We start from the raw sequence: 19,345 nt of genomic DNA on the forward strand, positions 1-19,345 counted from the left end.
GGAGTTTGGCCTAGTGGTAGAGTGCTTGCCTAGCATGCACAAAGACCGGGGTTCGATTCCTTGGCACCACATACTTAGAAAAATCCAGAAATGGTGCTGTGGCTCAAGTGGTAGAGCTCTAGCCTTGAGAAAGCCCAAGGACAGTGCTCAGACCCTGAGTTCAAGGCCCAGAACTGGCAAAAAAAAAAAAAAAAAAAAAAAAAAAAAAAAAAAAGAAAATGGGAAGTGGGGCTTGGCTCAAGGATAGGGTAGCAGCCTTGAGCTGAAGAGCTCAGGGACAACACCCAGGCCCAGAGTTCAAGTCCCATGATGCAGGGGGAGAAAAAACCCCACACACTTTGAGAAAAGACAAGAGATGGAGTCAACTTGGACTATACCACTAACTAAAAGCATTAACCATGAGCAAGTTGTTTCCGTGAGCCTACTGTCTCATCCAATCAAAAAGAGAGAGAGAGAGGAAGACAGTTTAAGTGCTCATTCTAAATATATACACTAGTTCTAGTCTATAAAATCTTTGCAAACACTAACTCTGCTCTGAGGGAAACGGATGAGGGTCCTGCCAGCCTCCGACAGTCTTGTTTCATGCAACTTCTGTTTAAAGCTCCCTCCTCCTCCTCCTCCTTCTTCTTAGTGGAGGGAGGGTCAGTCATGGAACTTGAACTCTGGGCCTGGGTGTTGTTCCTAGGCTCTCCAGCTCAAGGCTACTGCTCTAGCACTTGAGCCACAGCACCACTTTCGGTTTTCTGGTGGTTAACTGGAGATAAGAGCCTCATGGACTTTAGTGTCCAAGCTAGTTTTGAACCATAATCCTCGGATCTCAGCCTCCTGAGTAGCTAGGATTACAGGAGTGAGCCACCAGCGCCCAGCTTAAAGCTTGTTTAAAATACCCACCACCAACAGCACCTGACAGCTGCCTGACTCAAAGCTGATCTAATTTCTCCATTAGGCACATGGGGCCAGTAGACAACACCTCAGCACTATGTGACCACGGCATAAAACAAAAAACCTTCACACACAATCAGGTACTGTGAGGAGAACTTTTGTTAGTGACAGACGGATGGAACCACACTCTGGGAACATCCATGTCTGGGGTCTTGGTTGTTTTGTGGACTTGGCATGTCCAAAAAGCCCACACAAGTTGACTTTGGTGCTAAAAATAAGTGCGAGCAAGTAGGCCACGGAGTCGTGTTTGGTGAACACACCACCTGTCCCAATGCAGCCTCCATGCAGAGTTCTCTCACCCCAGCAAGGACGGGGTCATCCTTCCTCTCCTCCCTGACAAGTGTTGGCCACCGCCTGGTTCTTTAACACACACAATCCAGGGAGCCAGCTGGCTGCAAAGCGGGGCCGCTGTGAGCGGGAGCTGGGCGCCATGCTCTCACCTATCCAGCTCTCCCCGAAGCCTCTGGTTCTCGCCTGTGGTGATGGCATTTGTCCTCTGCTCCTGCCGCAGCGCTTCTCGCTCAGCTGTCAGCACCTTCTCCAGCTCATCCAGCTCTGCCTTGTGCTTCAGCAGGTCGCCATGCCTGTGGAGGCAAGAACTGATGGGAGCCTGGGCAAACTGTACTCCACTGGAGCATAAGGTGGGGGCCAGGCAGTGGGTAGGAAAGAAGCAAGTCCAGGGCCCTGGAGTGGGCCTTCCTGTCACAGCAGTCCAATTCTTCGGCTACCTGCAAGCTCCAAGCAGCACTCAAACTCCATGTCCCCCCACTTCTAGGGAATTCTCATTAAGTTATGAGGTGCTTCACTAAGCACAAACAGACCTAAAGGAAGCCACAGAACAAACAGCCAAATTCTGCAGTAGCAGTTAATCCTTGCTCCACCAGAGAGCTGTTTCCTTATCCCTGTCCTGTCCAACTTGGGAACAGAGGTCTGCCTAGGGAGGGCTGTAGGATCGGGGAGTTTGTGCACATGCAAAAAGCATATGTGTGCGTGTGCACACTCATACTACACACACTTTTAATCTCTTACACACTTTTAATCACACACACACACACACCCTGAATTCTGGTCTCAATCCATGCAGTCTCTGGAGGGCAGCAGAGCACAAGGACAGAAGCCCCCAAACTCCACCAATTCCTCCCACTGTGCTTGGAAACATCTGTGTTTCCAGATGATCCAGGAGTCCACACAGGGGTCCACACAGCCAGGAGACACAGAGTGTCTAAGGTGTGACCCTTCAACAAGCCCATTCTGGCAAACCCTTCCCTAAACACTCCTCTACCTCAGCTGCACAAAGTTCCAATTGCCCGAAGGTGACATTTTATTTCCTTCCTCTTGAAAAGGCTCACAATGGGAAGCAGCCAAGAGGAAACACGGGGGCAGGCGGAGGTGAACGCTGGCTCCTGGCACTAGCCTGGCTCCTTTCCAGAGTGCACCTTTGACCCCCAGGACTCCCCTTTTGCCCTAAAGGTCTCATTTCCTCCCCATCCCTGCCTCCACCTGCCCTACCGGACTTCACCGCTGGTTCCCAGGCCTCCTCTATATACCCTAAAGGCCTCACCTCTCTGTTCAGGTGCCCCAGAGCCTCCCTGGCCCTGCCAGACCTCACCTCTCCCCGAGCTCCTTGTGCTCCAGCTCTAGGTTCCGGTGCAGGGTCTTGAGGCAGCTGTGCTGTCGGATGAGGGCCTCGTACTCAGAGGACTGGTGCTCGTGCAGGGTGCCCAGGTGCTCGTGGTCCTGGAGCAGGGCCTCGTAGACAGCCGCCAGCTGCTCCTGCTGCCGCTGCAGGCTCTCATGTTCCGCCTCCTTGGCCGAATGCTGGCTCTGCAGCAGTGTGTACTGCGCACTGAGTGAGGCACTCTGGGAGCTCAGAGTGGAATTCTCTACCTGCCACAAACAGAGCCCCACAGCGGTGAGCAAGTAAGAGAGTACCCCCCCCAGGACAGGCCCAGAGGGTGGCTCTACCAGCATCCAGGACCTGCCTGAGGAAGGAGATAGCAGTGCATATCAACCATGGGGCAGGGCTGTGGCTCTGAACTACTCTCCAGATGACCCTCTCTCTGGAGGCCAGTGTACATGCCCTCACTCACAACACAACTGATTATTCTCAAGCAGGCTGCATCCAACATCTTTCAAAATCATTAGAAAATGGAAAAGGAGAACTACCCTAACACTAAAACCAGACAAAAATAAAACAACAATCCAATACCCAACCTTTTTATCCAAGTCTTTCCCGTGTATTGTCCCTGCCCTTATGTTTTCAGAAACTGTATGATGGATACATTCGCTTCCCTGCCATCTACTAACCACAAATAAAACCAGCATGTGCAGTGGCTGGCCCAGAACACGAGTTCTGCTGGCTGCTTCCAAAAGTTGGGAACCCGCTCGCTCAGAGCCACTTCCCCTCATGGAGAGGAAAATTCACACGAGCAAAGGCGCTGCTAGGTTTGTCTAGATAGAAACCTGGCCAACTACTTAATCAAATGTATTTCATCCCTGAACCTCTTTCCTTAGTCATTCCTAAAAACATTTCCAAGAACAGACTTTAGAAAACTTGGATAAGAACATAAGAAGCAGAAACAGGAAGAGGCGCAACCAAAACAACAACAACAACAACAACAAAACTCATAGCTTCAAGTTAAGCCAGAAGTAGAACTGTGGCTCAAGTACTAGAGCACTAGCTGTGAGTAAAAAAGCTCAGGGTCAATGCTTGGGCCCTGAATTCAAAGCCCTAAGACTGGCACACAGGTACACATGTACATGTGCGCACACACACGCACGCACACACACACACACACACACAGTACCTCATCAGCCCCTCACCACCTTTACCACTTGGAAGGACCCCGCCCCAGGTCCCGGGGTACCTGCAGCCTGGCGGTCTGCGTCTGCAGTGTGGTGGTGTGCTCCTGCAGGAAGGCGCTCTGCTTCTGCAGCGTAAGGACCTGGCTGCTGAAGGTCACGTTCTGTGTCTCCAGGTGCTGCAGCTGCTCCTTCAGCAGCTGTTTCTCTGCCTGCAGAGCTGCGTTCTAGGGGACGGGGAGGCAAGTGCCAGTCAAACACAGGCAGGGTAAGCTCCACTTGGTCAGGAAACTTGGACTGAATCGAACCCTTGAGAGTGGACTCAGCCCAAAAGCCAGGGACCATGCGATACAGCAAGTAACAGTAGCCCTCTTTGAAATGGACATTCAGCAGAATTTTTCAAAAACATCACATATCACAAGGGCCACCACTCAGGACCTAAATGGAAGGCCCGGGCACACTGGCATTAAAGCCACTGCTGTGGCTTTTTTCTCTTCCATGTTTCCTTCTTTATTTCTGGGGAACACACTGAAGGTGCTTTTCTGTGAGTTAGGGCTACCTCCTGTGGACTACCACCGCCTTGTTTCTCTCACAAGACATGGAGTCAGGTGCTCAGCTGGAATTCTCCCTATTCTGAGGCAGCAGGTAGTGTGCAGGGCCCACAAAGGTCACATCCACCATGCCACCATTATGTCCAGGCCAAGAGCCAGTGCCTGTGGGCTGCAGGCAGGTACTGTCCCTTATCATCATGGACTTCGGGAGAGCTTCCCACATTTTCTCAGTTCTCTCATCTGTCAAGTTACAAAAATCATCACAATGGATTTCATGAAGCCATTGTTGGGAATCTAAGAAAGCCAGAGGGGTAGACATGCGCTGGCAAGCAAGCCTTGCAGACAGAAAACACTTCTGGATTTGTCCAGGCAGACCATCTCTATTTTAACCACTGAAGCTGCCACTGTAGTAGGAAAGCAGCCTAGACAACACAAGGATAAGGCTGTGTCCCAATAAAACTTTATTTGCAGCCAGACACCAGTCTGGCTCATGTCTGTATCCTAGCCACTCAGGAGGCTGAGATCTGAGAATCAGAGCTAGAAGCTGCACCCCGATAGACAAATCCGAAAGACTATATCTCCAATTAACCACAAGGAGTAGAGTTGTGGCTCAAGTGATAAGAGCACCAGACGTGAAGAAAAAAGCTACGGGCCCTCTCTCCCTCCCTCCCGCCTCCTCTCTCCCTCTCCCACCCCTCATAGATGGGAGCCATGTAACACACACACAGTGAAGCCTGAAAGCCACACTACGGGAACAGAGGCTGCGTCCCGTCATGTCAGAAGTGACTGGCCACAGAGACTGTGGTGGTGCTGTGCTAGAACTCTGAAGGGTGAGCGAATGAACAGGGGACCTGCAGGACAAGTCAAGGTGCCCAGCTATGCCTGATCACTCTCAAGACTCCGTCATCCCACATGCTATCACGGTGACTAAGAAGAGCCCAGTGTCAGGCTGGCCACTCACATTGCGCTCCAGCTCAATGGCCCGGTCCTTCAGGCGAAGCAGCTCCATCGTGGCCTCCTTGTGGCTGGGTCCCCAGGCCCCCTCCTCCAGGTGACCAGTGAGGGGCTCGTCCCCCGGGTGTTTGAGGGAGTTCTGTGAGGGCACTGGGTCCCCCTGAGACCGCCTGAGCAGCTCAGACTCCTCCTTGACCTGTGGGCTCGGTGATGGAGAGCAGATCAGGCAGGTGGAGCCCATCTGTGGCTAGAGGCCCCCCTCATCTCCCAGCACCCTCCTTCCACCACACTGTACAGGGAGGTCAGGAAGGGCAGAGCCTGCCACGCATGCCTAATCTGGTCCCGGTTCACTGACTGTGGCAGACTGAGCCTCCACCATCTACTCCAGAATCCAGGGGCGAGGGCTAAGGTTCAGGCCTGGGTGGCCAACCTCACACGTCATGAAGCTCCCACTCGCGCCCGAACGGCATGCTGCGGATTCTGACTCAAATCCAAAGGAGGCTAGGAGAGCACTTGTGGACAGCGTGCACGTGTCTGCACGTGGGGAACACGTGGGGGAATGTGCACACATGTGCCTGACACACTCCTGTGCTGCCTGAGGACAGCGGTGGCCCTGCACTCATCTGCCTGGACCCGGCACCACGTGGGGCTCTCGGCCTCTCCCCGCGTCCCACGTGGCAGACCCAGAACTACACTCAGGCTGTCGCCTCCATCCCCGGCAAGCCTCTGGCTCTGCCTGCCTGGCCTGCCTGGCCTGATGGTGGCTCCCTGCCCCAGGACATGGCTATTCAGCTGCCCTTAGCTAGCTGAGGCGGATGAGGCAGATGCCTGGCTGAGGAGGTCCATCTACACAGGGTCAGGACTCACTCACCATCTGCAGCTCACTCTGAATCTGGCGATTAAGACTCGCTTTCTCCTCCAACTGTGCTTCTAAGAACACAATCTTTTCTTCTTTTATGGCCAGCGCTGTTTTTAAGGCCGATTCATTTCTGCCCTCCAAAACTTTCCATTTCCTGAAAAATACAGATAGGTAATCACTGCTGACCTGCAGCTCTGCCCTCCGCGCCCTCCCCCACCTGCCGGCCGGCTCTCCCCCTATTCAGCTGCCTTCACTCATGACCTGTAGCAGGTGGCCCAGGAGGACCAGTGAGCCAACCCCAGCCCATCCCTCACTGGCACCCATGACACCCTTACCCAAAATGCCACTACATTTACCAAAACACCACTACCACATTTACCAACACCACTTCAGGGAGAGTCTGCTGTGTCATGACCTTCTTACAGGGGGGAAAGCAAGTCTCAGAAAGTTAAGTGATTTGTCTAAGGCCACTACGCTAGGCACGTAGTAAGTATGCAGCCTTCCCACCACACCGAACAAGCATCCCAATTAGCAGGCCTTGCCTTATCGGTTACAAATCTAGGAAAAGTTGAAGATATTTCATTACCTTGAAACATAAGACTACTTAAGAAAGCATGGCTGGGCAAAGCTGCAGAAGTCACATTGAAAATAAGTGTGACAGGGAGCATGGTCTAGAGGTAGGTAGAGTGCTTGCCTAGCAGGCACAAAGCCCTAGGTTCGATTCCTCAGTCCCACATATACAGAAAATAAGCGCTGGCAGAGGGCGTAGCTCCGAGATAGAACATCTGCCTAGCATGCACAAGGTCCTAGGTACCATCCCCAACATCACTCCTCTCTCCCCAAAATACAACGCTACAAAAAATTCTCTTCCCTTATGGGCAGAGACAGGAGGAAGAAACTGGGAGCGAGTAAGAGAAAGAAACGTACTCATTACCTGACTTAGGTAACTGTAACCCCTCAGTATAGCACCTTTATAAAAACAATTTTTTTTGTTGGTCGTGGGGCTTGAACTCTGGGCCTGGGTGCTGTCCCTGAGCTCTTGAGCTTAAGGCTAATGCTTGACCATTTTAAGCTGCAGTGCTACTTCTGGTTTTCTGTGGTTAACTGGAGAGTCTCATGGACGTTCCTACCCAGATTCACTTCCATCCATGAGCCTCAGATCTCAGCCTCCTGAGTAGTTAGGATTACAAGCATGAGCCACCACCAGTCGGTACAATTTTTTTTAAATTAAAAAAGAAATTCTCCTTCAGCCTCAGGCTGAGGGCACAGAGGTGGAGGGCAGTGCTATCTCACAGGCCAAGGGCACAGAAGCTGAGACCCAGTGGTGCTATGATACAGAGACAATTCTCACATGTCACCATGACTGTTGTCCTGTAGCAGCAGCTCCTTGCTGAGGCCGACCTTCTCCAGCTCGCTGCTCAGCTTGTCCAGCTCGCTGCTCAGCTGCTGGCTCTTCAGCTTCTCTAGAACCAAGTCCTGCAAGAGAAGACACACAAATGCCTACAAAGTCCAGTCTCACATGAGCGAGGCCCCCCTACTGGAGCCACTACTCCATCATTCCTTCCCAAGTCCTGGCCGCCTCAAGGCTCAAACATGGATGAGACATGTGGCCTCAGGAGGCCATGTCAGAACGACAGGGATGAACACAGGTCCCTAGCCCTCTTGGGGCCAGAGACAAGAGCATGTGACACGGAGAGGATGGTGTCTGCTCACTCATTCCTCTAAGACACACTGGAAACAACGTGGGTAGACTTTGGTGGTAGCTGGTCTGACCTCTGATAATATGATTGCTTAATGGGTTAGGAAAGAAATGTTCGTGGGAGACCATATGAAATAGAAAAAAAGAAAAGCAAAAGAGATGGGGAAGATTTGATTTTAACTCTTGTTTTCTGTTTTTTGTCCCTGAGCTACTTTGCTCAAAGCTGGCGCTCTACTGTTAGGAGCTGAGTGCAGGGTCAGGCTGGCCCATGAATCTGCATCACTGAATAAGATAACCACACAGAGAAATGAGCTGTCATGTATGACGCCTTGCCTATGAACTTTAAGCTATATTGTCGGTATTGTGAATCACTTTCTGCTGAGACTTGATTATCATTATGTACGAATGTGTTATTGCTTTATCACTCTCTGCTGAGACTTGATTATCAATGTAATACCTGACAGGTTCTTGTTCTATAGAGACTATATAAGACCAGAATGGGAAATAAATGGGAGCTGCGGTCTTAAGCTTACAGCCTTAGACTGTAGTCTTGGGTTGTAGCCCTCCCAACCCCACCTATTACTTGTTTTGTCTTTTCTTTTTCTTTTCTCATCCTCACCCCCTAATCAGGAATCCCATCTTGCTGGCTCCAGCACTCTACCACTTCAAGCCGTAGCTTCACTTCTGGTTTTCTGATGGTTAATTACAAGTAAGACTCGTGGACTTTCTGCCCGGGCTGGCTTTGAACTGTGAACCACAGATCTCAGCGTGCAGAATAGCTAGGATGATGGGTGTGAACTACCAGCACCCAGCTAAACTCTTCGTTTAGACTAACCTTTCAGAATGTGTGCAATGAACTCAGTGGTTCACCTCTTGCAGTCCCCTCTGCTTGTACCCCCAACATCGCTCTCTGGAGGTAAATCTAGAGGATTAAATGTCTTGCAGCCATTGAGAAATTGTGGCTTTAAAATCCCTTTGAGAAAAGGCATCATCTAAATTAATTTAAAAACAGGGAGCTAGGCACCAGCAGCTTATGCCTGTCACCCTAGCTTATGTGGGAGCCAGAAATTGAGAGGATCATGGGAAGTGTGCACACCCCTTTCCCATGCAGTGTTGGATATGGTAGCATGCACCTACCATCCCACCTACCATGCGAAGCTGAACACAGGCAGACGGTGCAAAGACTGTGCACACCCAGGAGGGGAGACCTCCTCTCATAAATGACCAGCTAGAAATAGGGCTAGGAGAATAGCTTAGTGGTAAGAGTGCCTGCCCAGCAAAAGCAAGGATGAGTTCAAATCTTAGTTACTTCAAAACCAGAGAAGACAAGTTAATTATGCAGAAACCAAACTTGTAACTTTCAAATTTGGTCCTTTCCTTAGGCTAGCAACACATGGAGCAACCTTCCTCTGACTGTGGGTCCTGGAAAGCAAGCAAGCCTCGTCTCCAGTCAGCGCTCTGACAGGGAGGGATGCCCACTGACCCACCAGCGTGTCCCTAAGCTATGCTGTGCCGCAGGCGCCAAGTGAAGTGGAAAATAAATGTCTTTATTCTCCATCTACAGTGGGATTTGCCGGGCCATAACCAGACTCCTGGATCAAGGACTGTCTTGCGCACACACGCCCCGGGAAATGGTGGGATGGAGACACCATCCAAGTATTGCTGGGAACAACGTATCTGGCAAGGTCACCCAATGTGATTCAGGAAGTCTCCTAAGGTGAACCCAAAGTTCCCCTTACTGACACCCCATTAACAGTGCCTCCCATCACCCCTGTGACCAGCTCACCTCCCTCAGGGTAGCCAGCGTCCTTGTGTGCATGGTGACCTGTTTGGTGAGATCCCTCTTGTCCTTCTCCAGCTCCTTCAGCTTGCCGGCCGCATCCCGGCAGCGCGCCAGCTCCTTGTCCAGCGCGCGGCTCTCCTTCTCGGCGGCCGACAGCTTGGCGGTGCTGTCGTCCAGCACGGCGTCCTTGAGCTCCACCTGCTGCCATAGCCGCTTGGCCTCCTTCTCCAGCAGCTTCTTGTCCTTCTCCAGCTGGGCCACCTCCTGCTCCAGGGCCTTCCTGTCCGCCTCCGCTCTCTCCAGCCGCGTGTTGCTGAGCCGCAGGGTCTCCAGGTCACGCTGCAGGGCCTGGTGCTCGGCCTCCAGCTTATCCAGCTCCCTCTGCAGTGTCTGCGACTGCTCGCCGCTGCTCTCCAGGCTCTGCTGCAGCCGCAGGTTCTCGGCACTCACGCTCTGGTAGCTGAGCTCCAGGCGCTCCGACTTCTTGCTCAGGGTCTGCAGCAGCTCCACGCTCTTCCGCAGCTCCTCCTTCTCCTGCTCCAGCTGCTGGTTCTCCCTCTCGAGCTGGGCCATCTTGGCACTGGTGAAGCGCAGCGTCTCCACCATCTTGCGGAGCTCCAGGTTCTCCTTGTCCAGCTGCTTGTTGTCTCGCTCCAGGCCTTCAAGCTGTACAGACACGTTCTGCAGGGTGTCCAGAGACTTCTTCAGGGTCCGGTTCTCCAGCTCCAGGCCCTGGCTCTTGTGCTCCAGGGCCTCCACCTTCTCAGTGACAGTCTTCAGGGATGTCACCTTCCTAGACAGCTGCTCGTTCTCCTTCGCCAGCTGGTGTAGCTCCTTCTCCAATGTCTCCGCCCGCTCCCCTTTCTCCTTGGCCTGCTCCAGGTCCTGGTGCAGCTGCTGCTTCTCCTGCTCTAGCTGGCTGAGCTTGCTGCCGGCCTCCGTCATGGCCTGGTAAAGGGCTCGGTTCTCTGTCTCCGCAGCCTTCCCACGAGCCTCGCCGCTGCCCTGCGGCCTCTCCCTTAGCGACCACACAGTCTGGTGGAGGTGGTCCTTCTCCTGCTCCAGATCCTTGATCTGTGGGAAAGCACGGGACCGATGGGCTCGCAAGGGGCCCTGGAAACCCAACGCCTCCCATGGTCAATCGCCCAACTGTACAGCCAAACCCATCCCATCGATCCCCTCACACAGCTAAGAGGGCCTGGGCCTAAGCCTTGAGACAGAGATGGGGGAAGTGGTGGAAAAGGGTCTCACTGATCAAGGAAGGCTTGTACTCATAATTTGACTTGTTGAGTTAAAGGCCCTTTGTACAACTATTTAAACCAAAATCAAATGAACAAAAAACAAACTTGCACCGGGCCAACCTTCACTCTCTCTCCAGTACAAAAACTTCAGTGATCTGCCTTGGTCTTTCTGGTCTATCCCTGCCTATCTCTGTGGCCCTTCGCTCAGACCATCCCCCCAGCTTCTTCCTACCACAAGCCCTTTACACATGCTGCTCCCCTACCACAGGGCTTTCCCCTCAAGTGTTAGGCATCATGAACCCTTCTTATCCTCAAACTCAGTGGTCCAAAGCCTCGCATGACTGCTCTGAAGTGGCCCTGCCGGACCCTGGTATCCCCTCTGAACACCCTGTCTAATCCCTGCACATACCAATTCAGGATCATCACGTCCACTTGGCATTGGCTTTCCGGGCAATAAGCTACATGTAGTAGAACCCTGTCCCCCATTCCCCCTGCCAAGCTTCTCCTCACTGTTTACTGCTCTACTACAGAGACATAGAACTAAAATACTTGACACGGCAGCCTCCCGGACAGTGGAATAGGGCGGCACAAAAGGCTTTCCTCTGCCTCCTTGCCCTCCGCCTTCCTCCTTCCTGGACTCTGGTGATGCCAGCAGCCACTGTTAAAGGCTATCCTGGTGGGAGGACAGGCCCACTCCTGGCAGCCCCCTGGGATGACAGGTTGGCCAGGGTCTGGGCTACGGCACGAGGGACGTGTGGAGCTGGGTGGCTGTCCAGTCTGGCAGCCTCCTTCTCCTCCATCACAACAGTTTAGGTGCGAAACTGTCTACGGAGGCAGCACCCACCCTCACGGAGGCAGACACCACGGCCCATGCACCAGGAGGTGTGTGGCGGGTCAGTGTCCCACATGAGGTGAGAGGTGACCCTGGCAGCCCTGGTGGTGGCAATGCCTACCCGCCTAGCCTTGTCAGCCTTCAGGCTCTCCATGTCACTCTGCAGCTGCTCCTTCTCCCGGATCAGCTCTTCACTGAGCGTCTCCAAGTCTTGGTGGCTTTGCTTTTCTCTCTCCAGTTGAGTCTGCAACTTTTCAATCTGTAGAGCCAAAAGACCCGGCTGAAAACCCAGGCTGACCAAGTGAGTAAGCTGTGCTCTAGAACACAAGAACTGCTCAGCTCAGAGTCCAGAGAGAGGCCCTGGCATTTTCACAACAACCCCTCACCCGCACCCATCACCTCACAGCCCGCTGTGGGCACTCGCTGCTGGGCACGAGAGAAAGGTCGTCAGGCCCCAGCCTGCCGGTGTCTCTCCCAGGCTCCACGCCCTGCAGTGCAGCCACATGTTCAGGGTACTGCATTTGCTACCCTGTGTCAGACAGCGCACCCCAGGCCACCTCCAATATATGCCCTGCAGCAAGTCCATGCTCCCCCATCTCCCATCCTCCCTGCAACGCTGGGGAGACGGTACCCAGGGGTTCAAGGAGACCTACGATGGGTCACCCTCCAGCTGAGCCCTCCTCCCCAACCCACTTCCCGTATAGCCCCAGGCCAGACCACACAGCTTCCAGCCTCGACAGTTTTCCTCTGGACACAGGCTCAGCAGGGCTGCAATCTGGTGCCCTGGCCATGCCTGGGCTGTCCTCTGCCCCCAACCAAGCTCCGGTGGTGCCATGTGATTGATGCTGGTCTTTCCTATTGACCACAGGCCCACCCCTAAGTTCCACCCGCTAACAACCAGTGCTACCAGCATCTGTCACACCCAGACACAGCACCTAACATGGAGTAGGTAGAATGCTGGCAGCTTGTCCTTCCCTACAGACCACTGGGCCCCATCTCACCCAGTTTACCCAGCTTCTGAGTAGGGGGTCTGGAGCAAAGCTGAAGGACTGTGGTTTACATCAGTGACTCCCAGCCCTGGATGGGATGACTACGCTAAGATGATGGACCCCCGGGGGACACGCATCCGCCTACTGCATCCACTCACTCCGTACCTTGTGGACATGAAGCCTAGGGACTCTGAGAAGCAGGTGCCACTGTTCTTACTCGGCGTATCCAGTGCAGCCATGCATGGGCAAATATGTAAGTGTCTCTGTCTGTCTGTCTGTCTGTCTGTCTGTCTGTCTGTCTGTCTGTCTGTTTCTGGGGCTTGAACTCAGGGCCTGAACACTGTCCTTGGGCTTTTTCAAGGCCAGAGCTCTACCACTTGGGCCTCAGCACCACTTCTGGCTTTTTCTATGTATGTGGGGCCGAGGAATCGAACCTGGGTCTTTGTGGATGCTAGGCAAGCACTCTACCACTAGGCCAAACTCCCAGCCCCCCAAACACCTCAATCTTGAGTGGCTCCACCACCCTTCTGAGTGAGGGGCCACCTGGACCTTCCTGCCTCTCAGGATACTATACCCCTCGACACCACAGGAGAAGCTAGTCAAGGGGTCTACAGTGGGCCCCCATAATGCAACCTGAGGCCCTCCCTTCCACCAGGGCTGCGAGAAAAAGGCATGGACAGCTCTCTCCACACAAGTGCCCCATTCTCATCTTCCTACCTCTGCCTGTCCTTAGCGCAGATCTGGTGCCCTGCAGGGAGGAGGATGCAGTCCTCTCCCCAAAGGAAGTCCCACCCCAGCTCAAGGTCTTACTCCCCTCACTCCCGCTTCACCCGTTGCTGCCACCTGACCCTTCGCCCAGCCTCACCTCCTCCTAGAAGGACGCAGGCGGAGCCAGCTTTGTGCTCGTGGTGGGGCTGGGCTAGCCTCAACACGGGATTTCCCTGTGTCTGCCCACTTGCTCCCCACCTCTCAGCCTTTCTTCTTTTGGGGTTCTCCCTCCCACATGTTAGTCCCTCCTTGAAGGACAATGGAACCCAAAGAGGGCTCCTAAGTCTGGATGTGAGCAGGCTGCAGGCCCATGTGACCCAAGAGGTGCTGTCCATCCTCGCTGCAGCCCAGGCCATGAGGAGCAGACACCTGCCCCGAAGGGCGGCCACTCTTCCGTGACATGGATATAAGCCTGCCGACAATGGAGGAGGGCGACACATCTCCAGAATCCACAGAGATAACAAGAAGCTCTAGGAACTATGGCTTCACCAGCCTGCAACCTGGCTGAGCAAGTAGGGCCGCGAGCAGGGCCTCCGCTAACAGAAACATGGGCTATACAGAGGGGCGCTAGAAAGGAATTGCAGGGCAGAAAGGAATTCAGCTGGCTGAGCTCACAGAGGCCAAGTGCAACCTCTGTTGGCACTAAAGTTCTCACCCTCCAACACCAGGATGGCATTTGCATGCCAAACACACTGGGGCCAGAAAACAATCCACAGATACACAGAGCAGACCCGAGAGCAGCTAGGCTGACAGGCTATACCCAGGCCAGCAGCAGCTGCCACCGCCTGTCCATCCAATTCCCTTGGCCCCTGCACACAATGTGCCAAGACATGGCCTCTCCTGGGCCCAAGGGGATCAGACCAGCTAGTCAAGGGGACCGATACAGCTGGGGCCCTGCAGGTCCTTCCTCAGTGGCAGGGTGAGCGGAGCTGCTCTCAGGGGTGGAGAACCAGCAGAGGGCCTGGCCTGCTACCTGTGGTCCACGTTCCTCCCGCTGCCCCTGTGGCCCACAAATGGGTCTGTGGGATTCAGAGGCCAGTCGGGAGACACCCCGACTCCAGAGGTGACCGGCAGGGAGGGCTGCCAGGAGTGCTCACCTCTTCCATCTGTGTGTACACAACCCACCAGACAACTGCAAATTAGGGGTCCTCTGTCCCAGACTGCCCCGCCCAGGTCACCTTCTTGCTGAGCTGCTGATTCTCCTTCTCCAGCTCCCCGCACTTGAGGCCGCTCTCCTCCAGCGCCAGCGATGCGTCCCGCAGCCCCTGGACGGTGCTCTGCAGACTCTGGTTCTCCTTCTCCAGCTTCAGGATGCGGCTGGACGCACACTCGTTCAGCTCAAACACGAACGACTTCCTGGAGGCTGAAGCACCACATCCATCAGAGCCCAGCGATCCCGAAGCCCCCCGCTTCCCCTCAGCTCCTCCACTTGATAGCCCGTGGCATTCCTGCTTTGACTGAAGGAGAAAGCAGGTGGGTATGAGAGTGAAAGAACACATGTGGGACCCACAGGAACAGTTGGCAGACTGGGTCTGAATTGTTCACCTAAGCATTTCAGGGACTCAGAGACAAGTTCAAGCCCACCCTCCCCCGGCCCCCTACCTCCCACCCCCCAAAAAGAAAAGCTATCTACTCTGCTTTTAAACATCTCAGACACAAATGGAGAAGATCTGTAGCTTCATCCTACTCTTTCTACTTCTCCTCCCCTTGTCCTCTTCCTCCTGGCAGCTGTAGAACTTTAGGAAAGTCTGAGAGCTTTTCAGGGAGGAAAGCCTTGAAGCAAGGATAGACGTGTCCCCGTCCCCCACTGGCCCCACTTATTTCTTACAGCCTTTCATACACACCTCAGTGCCCAAACTGCAACCCAGGTGTTGGGCACATGGGGCAAAAACATCAATCTGTACACTGGATGTGAGGTGTATCTCAGATCCCGTGGACGAATGTAACAACTCAAAGATGTGTGTTTCCTTCTTTGCACTTCTATCCTCTCCCCAGGCTTTGAGTGCAGGACTAGAAAGCCTGAATAGGAATGCCTGAAAGAGCTGAAACCACAGCTGGCCAGGCAGCAGTGGAGGAGGGCATGTCCTGTACTCGTGCCAACACACAGACAAGGATAGCACCAGGTCCCCACCCCAGTTCTGCTATGCAAAGAAGCTAGCCTAACCTAAACACCTAAAACTCCACAAATTCAGATCCTGAAGTCATTCAGATAGTACCTATGTCACATTTATAAAAAGAAAAAAGAGCCAGGTGCTCGTGGCTCGTGTCTGAAATCCAGCTGCTCAAGAGGCTGAGACTTGAGGATCATGGTTTAAAGCCAAGCCTGGCAGGAAAGTCTGTGACACTTTTTTTTTTTGGTAGTCTGGGGCTTGAACTCAAGGCCTGAGCACTGTCCTTGGGCTTTCTCAAGGATAGAGCTCTACCACTTGAGCCACAGCACCACTTCTGGCTTTTTCTATGTATGTGATACTGAGGAATTGAACCTGAGTCTTCATGCATGCTAGACAAGCACTGTACCGCTAGGCCAAACTTCTGGCCCGTCTGTGACAACTCGTCTCCAATGAATCTCCTAGAATGCTAGCCTTGAGTAAAACTGCTAGGTTCTGAGTTCAAGCCCCACAACTGACCAAAAAAAAAACTTTGAAAGGATACTTGTAAACCAAGCACTGGTCAGTCACATCTGGAATTCTAGCTACTCAGGAAGCTGAGATCTCAAGCCAGCCCCAGCAGACAAATCCAGGAAACTCTTATTTCCAATTAACCAGCAAAAAAAAAAAAAAAAAAAAAAGCCAGAAGTAGCAAGTAGTCAAGGACTAGCCTTGAGGAAAATAAAAGTTAAGCAAGAGCGTAAGTCACTCCATAAGTTCAAGTCTCAGTACTGTTACAATAAACAAACAATGAATAAATGGGGGCTTGCAAGCATGGCTCAAGATGTAGCAAGGATAAAACCCTGAACAAACCCTTTTACTGCCAAAATTGAAAAAAAAGTGAAGAAAATACTTTTTTTTTGCCAGTCCTGGGGCTTGAACTCAGGACCTGAGTACTGTCCCTGGGCTTTCTCAAGGGTAGAGTTCTACCACTTGAGCCACAGCACCACTTCCTGCTTTTCTATACATGTAGGTACCAAGGAATCGAACCTGGGTCTTCATGGAAGCTAGGGAAGCACTCTACCAGTAGGCCAAACTCCCTGCCCTACAAATACACTTTTAAAACTAAAAATAAAGCCACATGCCAATGGCTATCATCTGTAATCCTGGCTACTCAGGAGGCTGAGATCTGAGAATCTCAGTTTGAAGCCAGCCTGTGCAGAAAAGTTCCTCATGAGGCCCTTATCTCCAATTAACTGTAAAAGAACTGTAAGTAAAACTGTGGCTTAACAGGGTAGAGTTCTGACCTTGAGCAAAAGAGCTCAAGGACGGTGCCCAGGACCCAAGTTCAAGCCCTACAACCAACAATAACAACAATAAAAATTAAAAAAAAAAAAAAGAATCAGAGTACATCCTGGTCTTCCTTAAATGATGCCATCTTTCAAACCAACAATGGCATGAAGACTAAATCCAGCTGACCAACTCTCAAAGGCTCACAAGATAATGAACTGAGACCTTCTATTCCACCAGCCGCTGGTTCTGGAATGTGACAGACACTGGTTATGAAACCAGCCGAGGCAGTTTAGGGCTCCTCTGTACTCCACCAGGGAGCAGCGTTTCTCCTGATGCACACACACAAAGCAGTCGAAACCTAATTTCACAGTGACAACTCACTGCTTCTCAGTTGAGAATGAACAATACCCTTGGAAGAATATTCAGCTGTTCTTAATGACCTGGTTAGCAGAATTCTTAGGCGATGTCTATCATAATTTAAAAAAAATCTATCACCAAAACAAGGCCAAAGCTCCCACCACCCTCTGCAAAGTGCTAAGTAAATATTAACTTGTAATACTGGTGAAGACTGTGAACGTGGCTATTTTCAAACACAGGAACTGGCTTATTGTTTGCTCAGTGCTGAAGCTTCCTGCTCTCTCACCCTTCCCCACCACTGACAACTACCTTGTTTTACCTTGGTGTGCCAGCAGAGGGCAGCAGAGAGAGCCCAGGAGGTGTGTAAGAGCCTAGATTAGCCAAGAATCAGCAAGGGGGTGGGGAGGAGGGAAGGATGGCAGCCACTTAGCATCCCCATCAGGGAGACAGAGAACAGGCTGCATCCATCCTGACCAATTATGCAAATGAGCAGAGGAAGTCACAACCAGAGTATATTTATAGCGGGGATTACCAATCACTAGGGACACCCCTGCCATCCAGGCTCTTAGCATCCGCAGACAGGCTAAAGATGTCCTCTGGGTATCAGCGTGCTGTAATCTGGAGGCTCCTGCGTGTCCATATGGGAACCTGAGAAGCCTGGCAACACTTAATTTGTATTTCACGTCCTGACATCAGGACTGCCAGAGCCCTCACGTTTTCCTTGGGGAGCACGATAATGAAACTGTTCCAAATAGCCTTTGAAGGAAATCGTATTTTCTTGGGGTGAATGGATGGGCTGTCACGGAAGAGACTAGGAGCCAAGGGCTCAGCTCCTGGTCATGGGATGCCACCTACCGTCTGACATGTCTGCGTTCTTGGACAGCTGCTCCAGCTCCCAGCCCAGATGGGCAGACTCGTTCATGCTCTGCTTCTGGGCAATCTCGAGGACCATGTTTTCTTCCAGCAGCTCCTCAATTCGTTTCTTGTCTGTGTCTCGGTCCTAGGGGGAGAGGAGAGAAGGATGGAGGCAGGCCTCTGGACAGGCCCTCGAAGCTGAGCACGAGCCACCAGCCACTGTGGATAGAGGGTGCCATGCATGGTTCACTTTCACACATTGCTGCAAGGACCTTTGGCTGGCCTGCCAGGTTACCAACAGAGCTCTGAGGCTTCTACTTAAACACTGTCTGAAGTGAGGGACACACTGAGGGGGCTTTGAAGCAGGTGTGCAGAGGCTTCAGGGGCTGAGAGGCATGGGAAGGGCCATACACCAGCACTCAGCCCATGCCGGAAACACCAGCAAGGACCTTTCTAGCGAAAGACACATGCGTCCATTCACCGTCTCAGGAACACAACCCACAGACAGGTCTCAGCTGTTTCTGGGTGGTAAGTACCTGCCTGAGCTCAGCCACAAAACTTTCCAGTCCACACCTGCTGGTGTTGACAGTGACAACAGTGGCAGTGGCTGAAGCTTCACAAGGGCCTGGCCTGTGGCAGATCCCACCCCATCCCTGCTGCAAGCACTGCCCACACAGCTCTCAATACCAGTTCCAGGTCGTGGAGCTTGGATTTCAGCTGCAGGTTCTCTTTCTCCAGTTCGTGGACCTTATCGCCGCGGCTCCGGGCAGCCGTCAGCTGCTCCTCCAGCATGGCCTTTGTTTCGATTAAAATGATGTTGTCTTCTCTCAGCTCCTGGTGAGCAAAATCACAGAGTGAAACCATCAGTTATGGGTACTAGGTCACAGCCAACAGGATTCTCAACCAAAGCTTCCTGGATCCAACAATCACACTAGGGACAAGGCCACTTCTACCAGCCCTGCAGGCCTCTTGATGAGGCAATGACAGATGCACTTTTTCTGCCAAAAAAAGAAGGAAGAAGAGATGGAAGAGGAGGAGGAAAAGGAAGAGGAGGAGGAAGAGGAGGAAGAGAAGAAGGAGGAAGAGGAAGGAGAGGAAGAGGAGGAAGGAGAGGAAGAGGAGGAAGGAGAGGAGGAGGAAGAGGAAGAGAAGAAGGAGGAAGAGGAAGGAGAGGAAGAGGAGGAAGGAGAGGAAGAGGAGGAAGGAGAGGAGGAGGAAGAACGAGGGGAGGAGGAGGAGGAGGAGGAGGAGGAGGAGGAGGAGGAGGAGGAAACAGTTAATGCAGGAGGAGTATGATAGCACAGTCTTGTAATCCTGTGTCTCCACTTGGTAG

General features: G+C 52.7%; 1 protein-coding gene across 1 annotated transcript in view; it reads right to left on the bottom strand.

Moving 5' to 3' along the window:
- The window catches only part of Ccdc88c (coiled-coil and HOOK domain protein 88C), a 110,693-nt gene that overhangs the window by 19,407 nt on the left and 71,941 nt on the right, over positions 1 to 19,345 (bottom strand). The window contains exons 11-21 of the mRNA XM_090344707.1: positions 18,700 to 18,846; positions 18,013 to 18,157; positions 14,599 to 14,783; positions 11,785 to 11,922; positions 9,594 to 10,664; positions 7,460 to 7,584; positions 6,121 to 6,262; positions 5,257 to 5,445; positions 3,810 to 3,971; positions 2,552 to 2,829; positions 1,383 to 1,526 (exon numbers count right to left, since the gene is read on the bottom strand). Coding sequence (XP_090200833.1) covers positions 1,383 to 1,526; positions 2,552 to 2,829; positions 3,810 to 3,971; positions 5,257 to 5,445; positions 6,121 to 6,262; positions 7,460 to 7,584; positions 9,594 to 10,664; positions 11,785 to 11,922; positions 14,599 to 14,783; positions 18,013 to 18,157; positions 18,700 to 18,846 — 2,726 coding nt within the window. The remainder of the gene's footprint in view (positions 1 to 1,382; positions 1,527 to 2,551; positions 2,830 to 3,809; positions 3,972 to 5,256; positions 5,446 to 6,120; positions 6,263 to 7,459; positions 7,585 to 9,593; positions 10,665 to 11,784; positions 11,923 to 14,598; positions 14,784 to 18,012; positions 18,158 to 18,699; positions 18,847 to 19,345) is intronic.

Source organism: Megascapheus bottae, chromosome 14, assembly GCF_031878675.1.
Source record: "Megascapheus bottae isolate mThoBot1 chromosome 14, mThoBot2.hap1, whole genome shotgun sequence".
Lineage (NCBI taxonomy): Eukaryota > Metazoa > Chordata > Mammalia > Rodentia > Geomyidae > Megascapheus > Megascapheus bottae.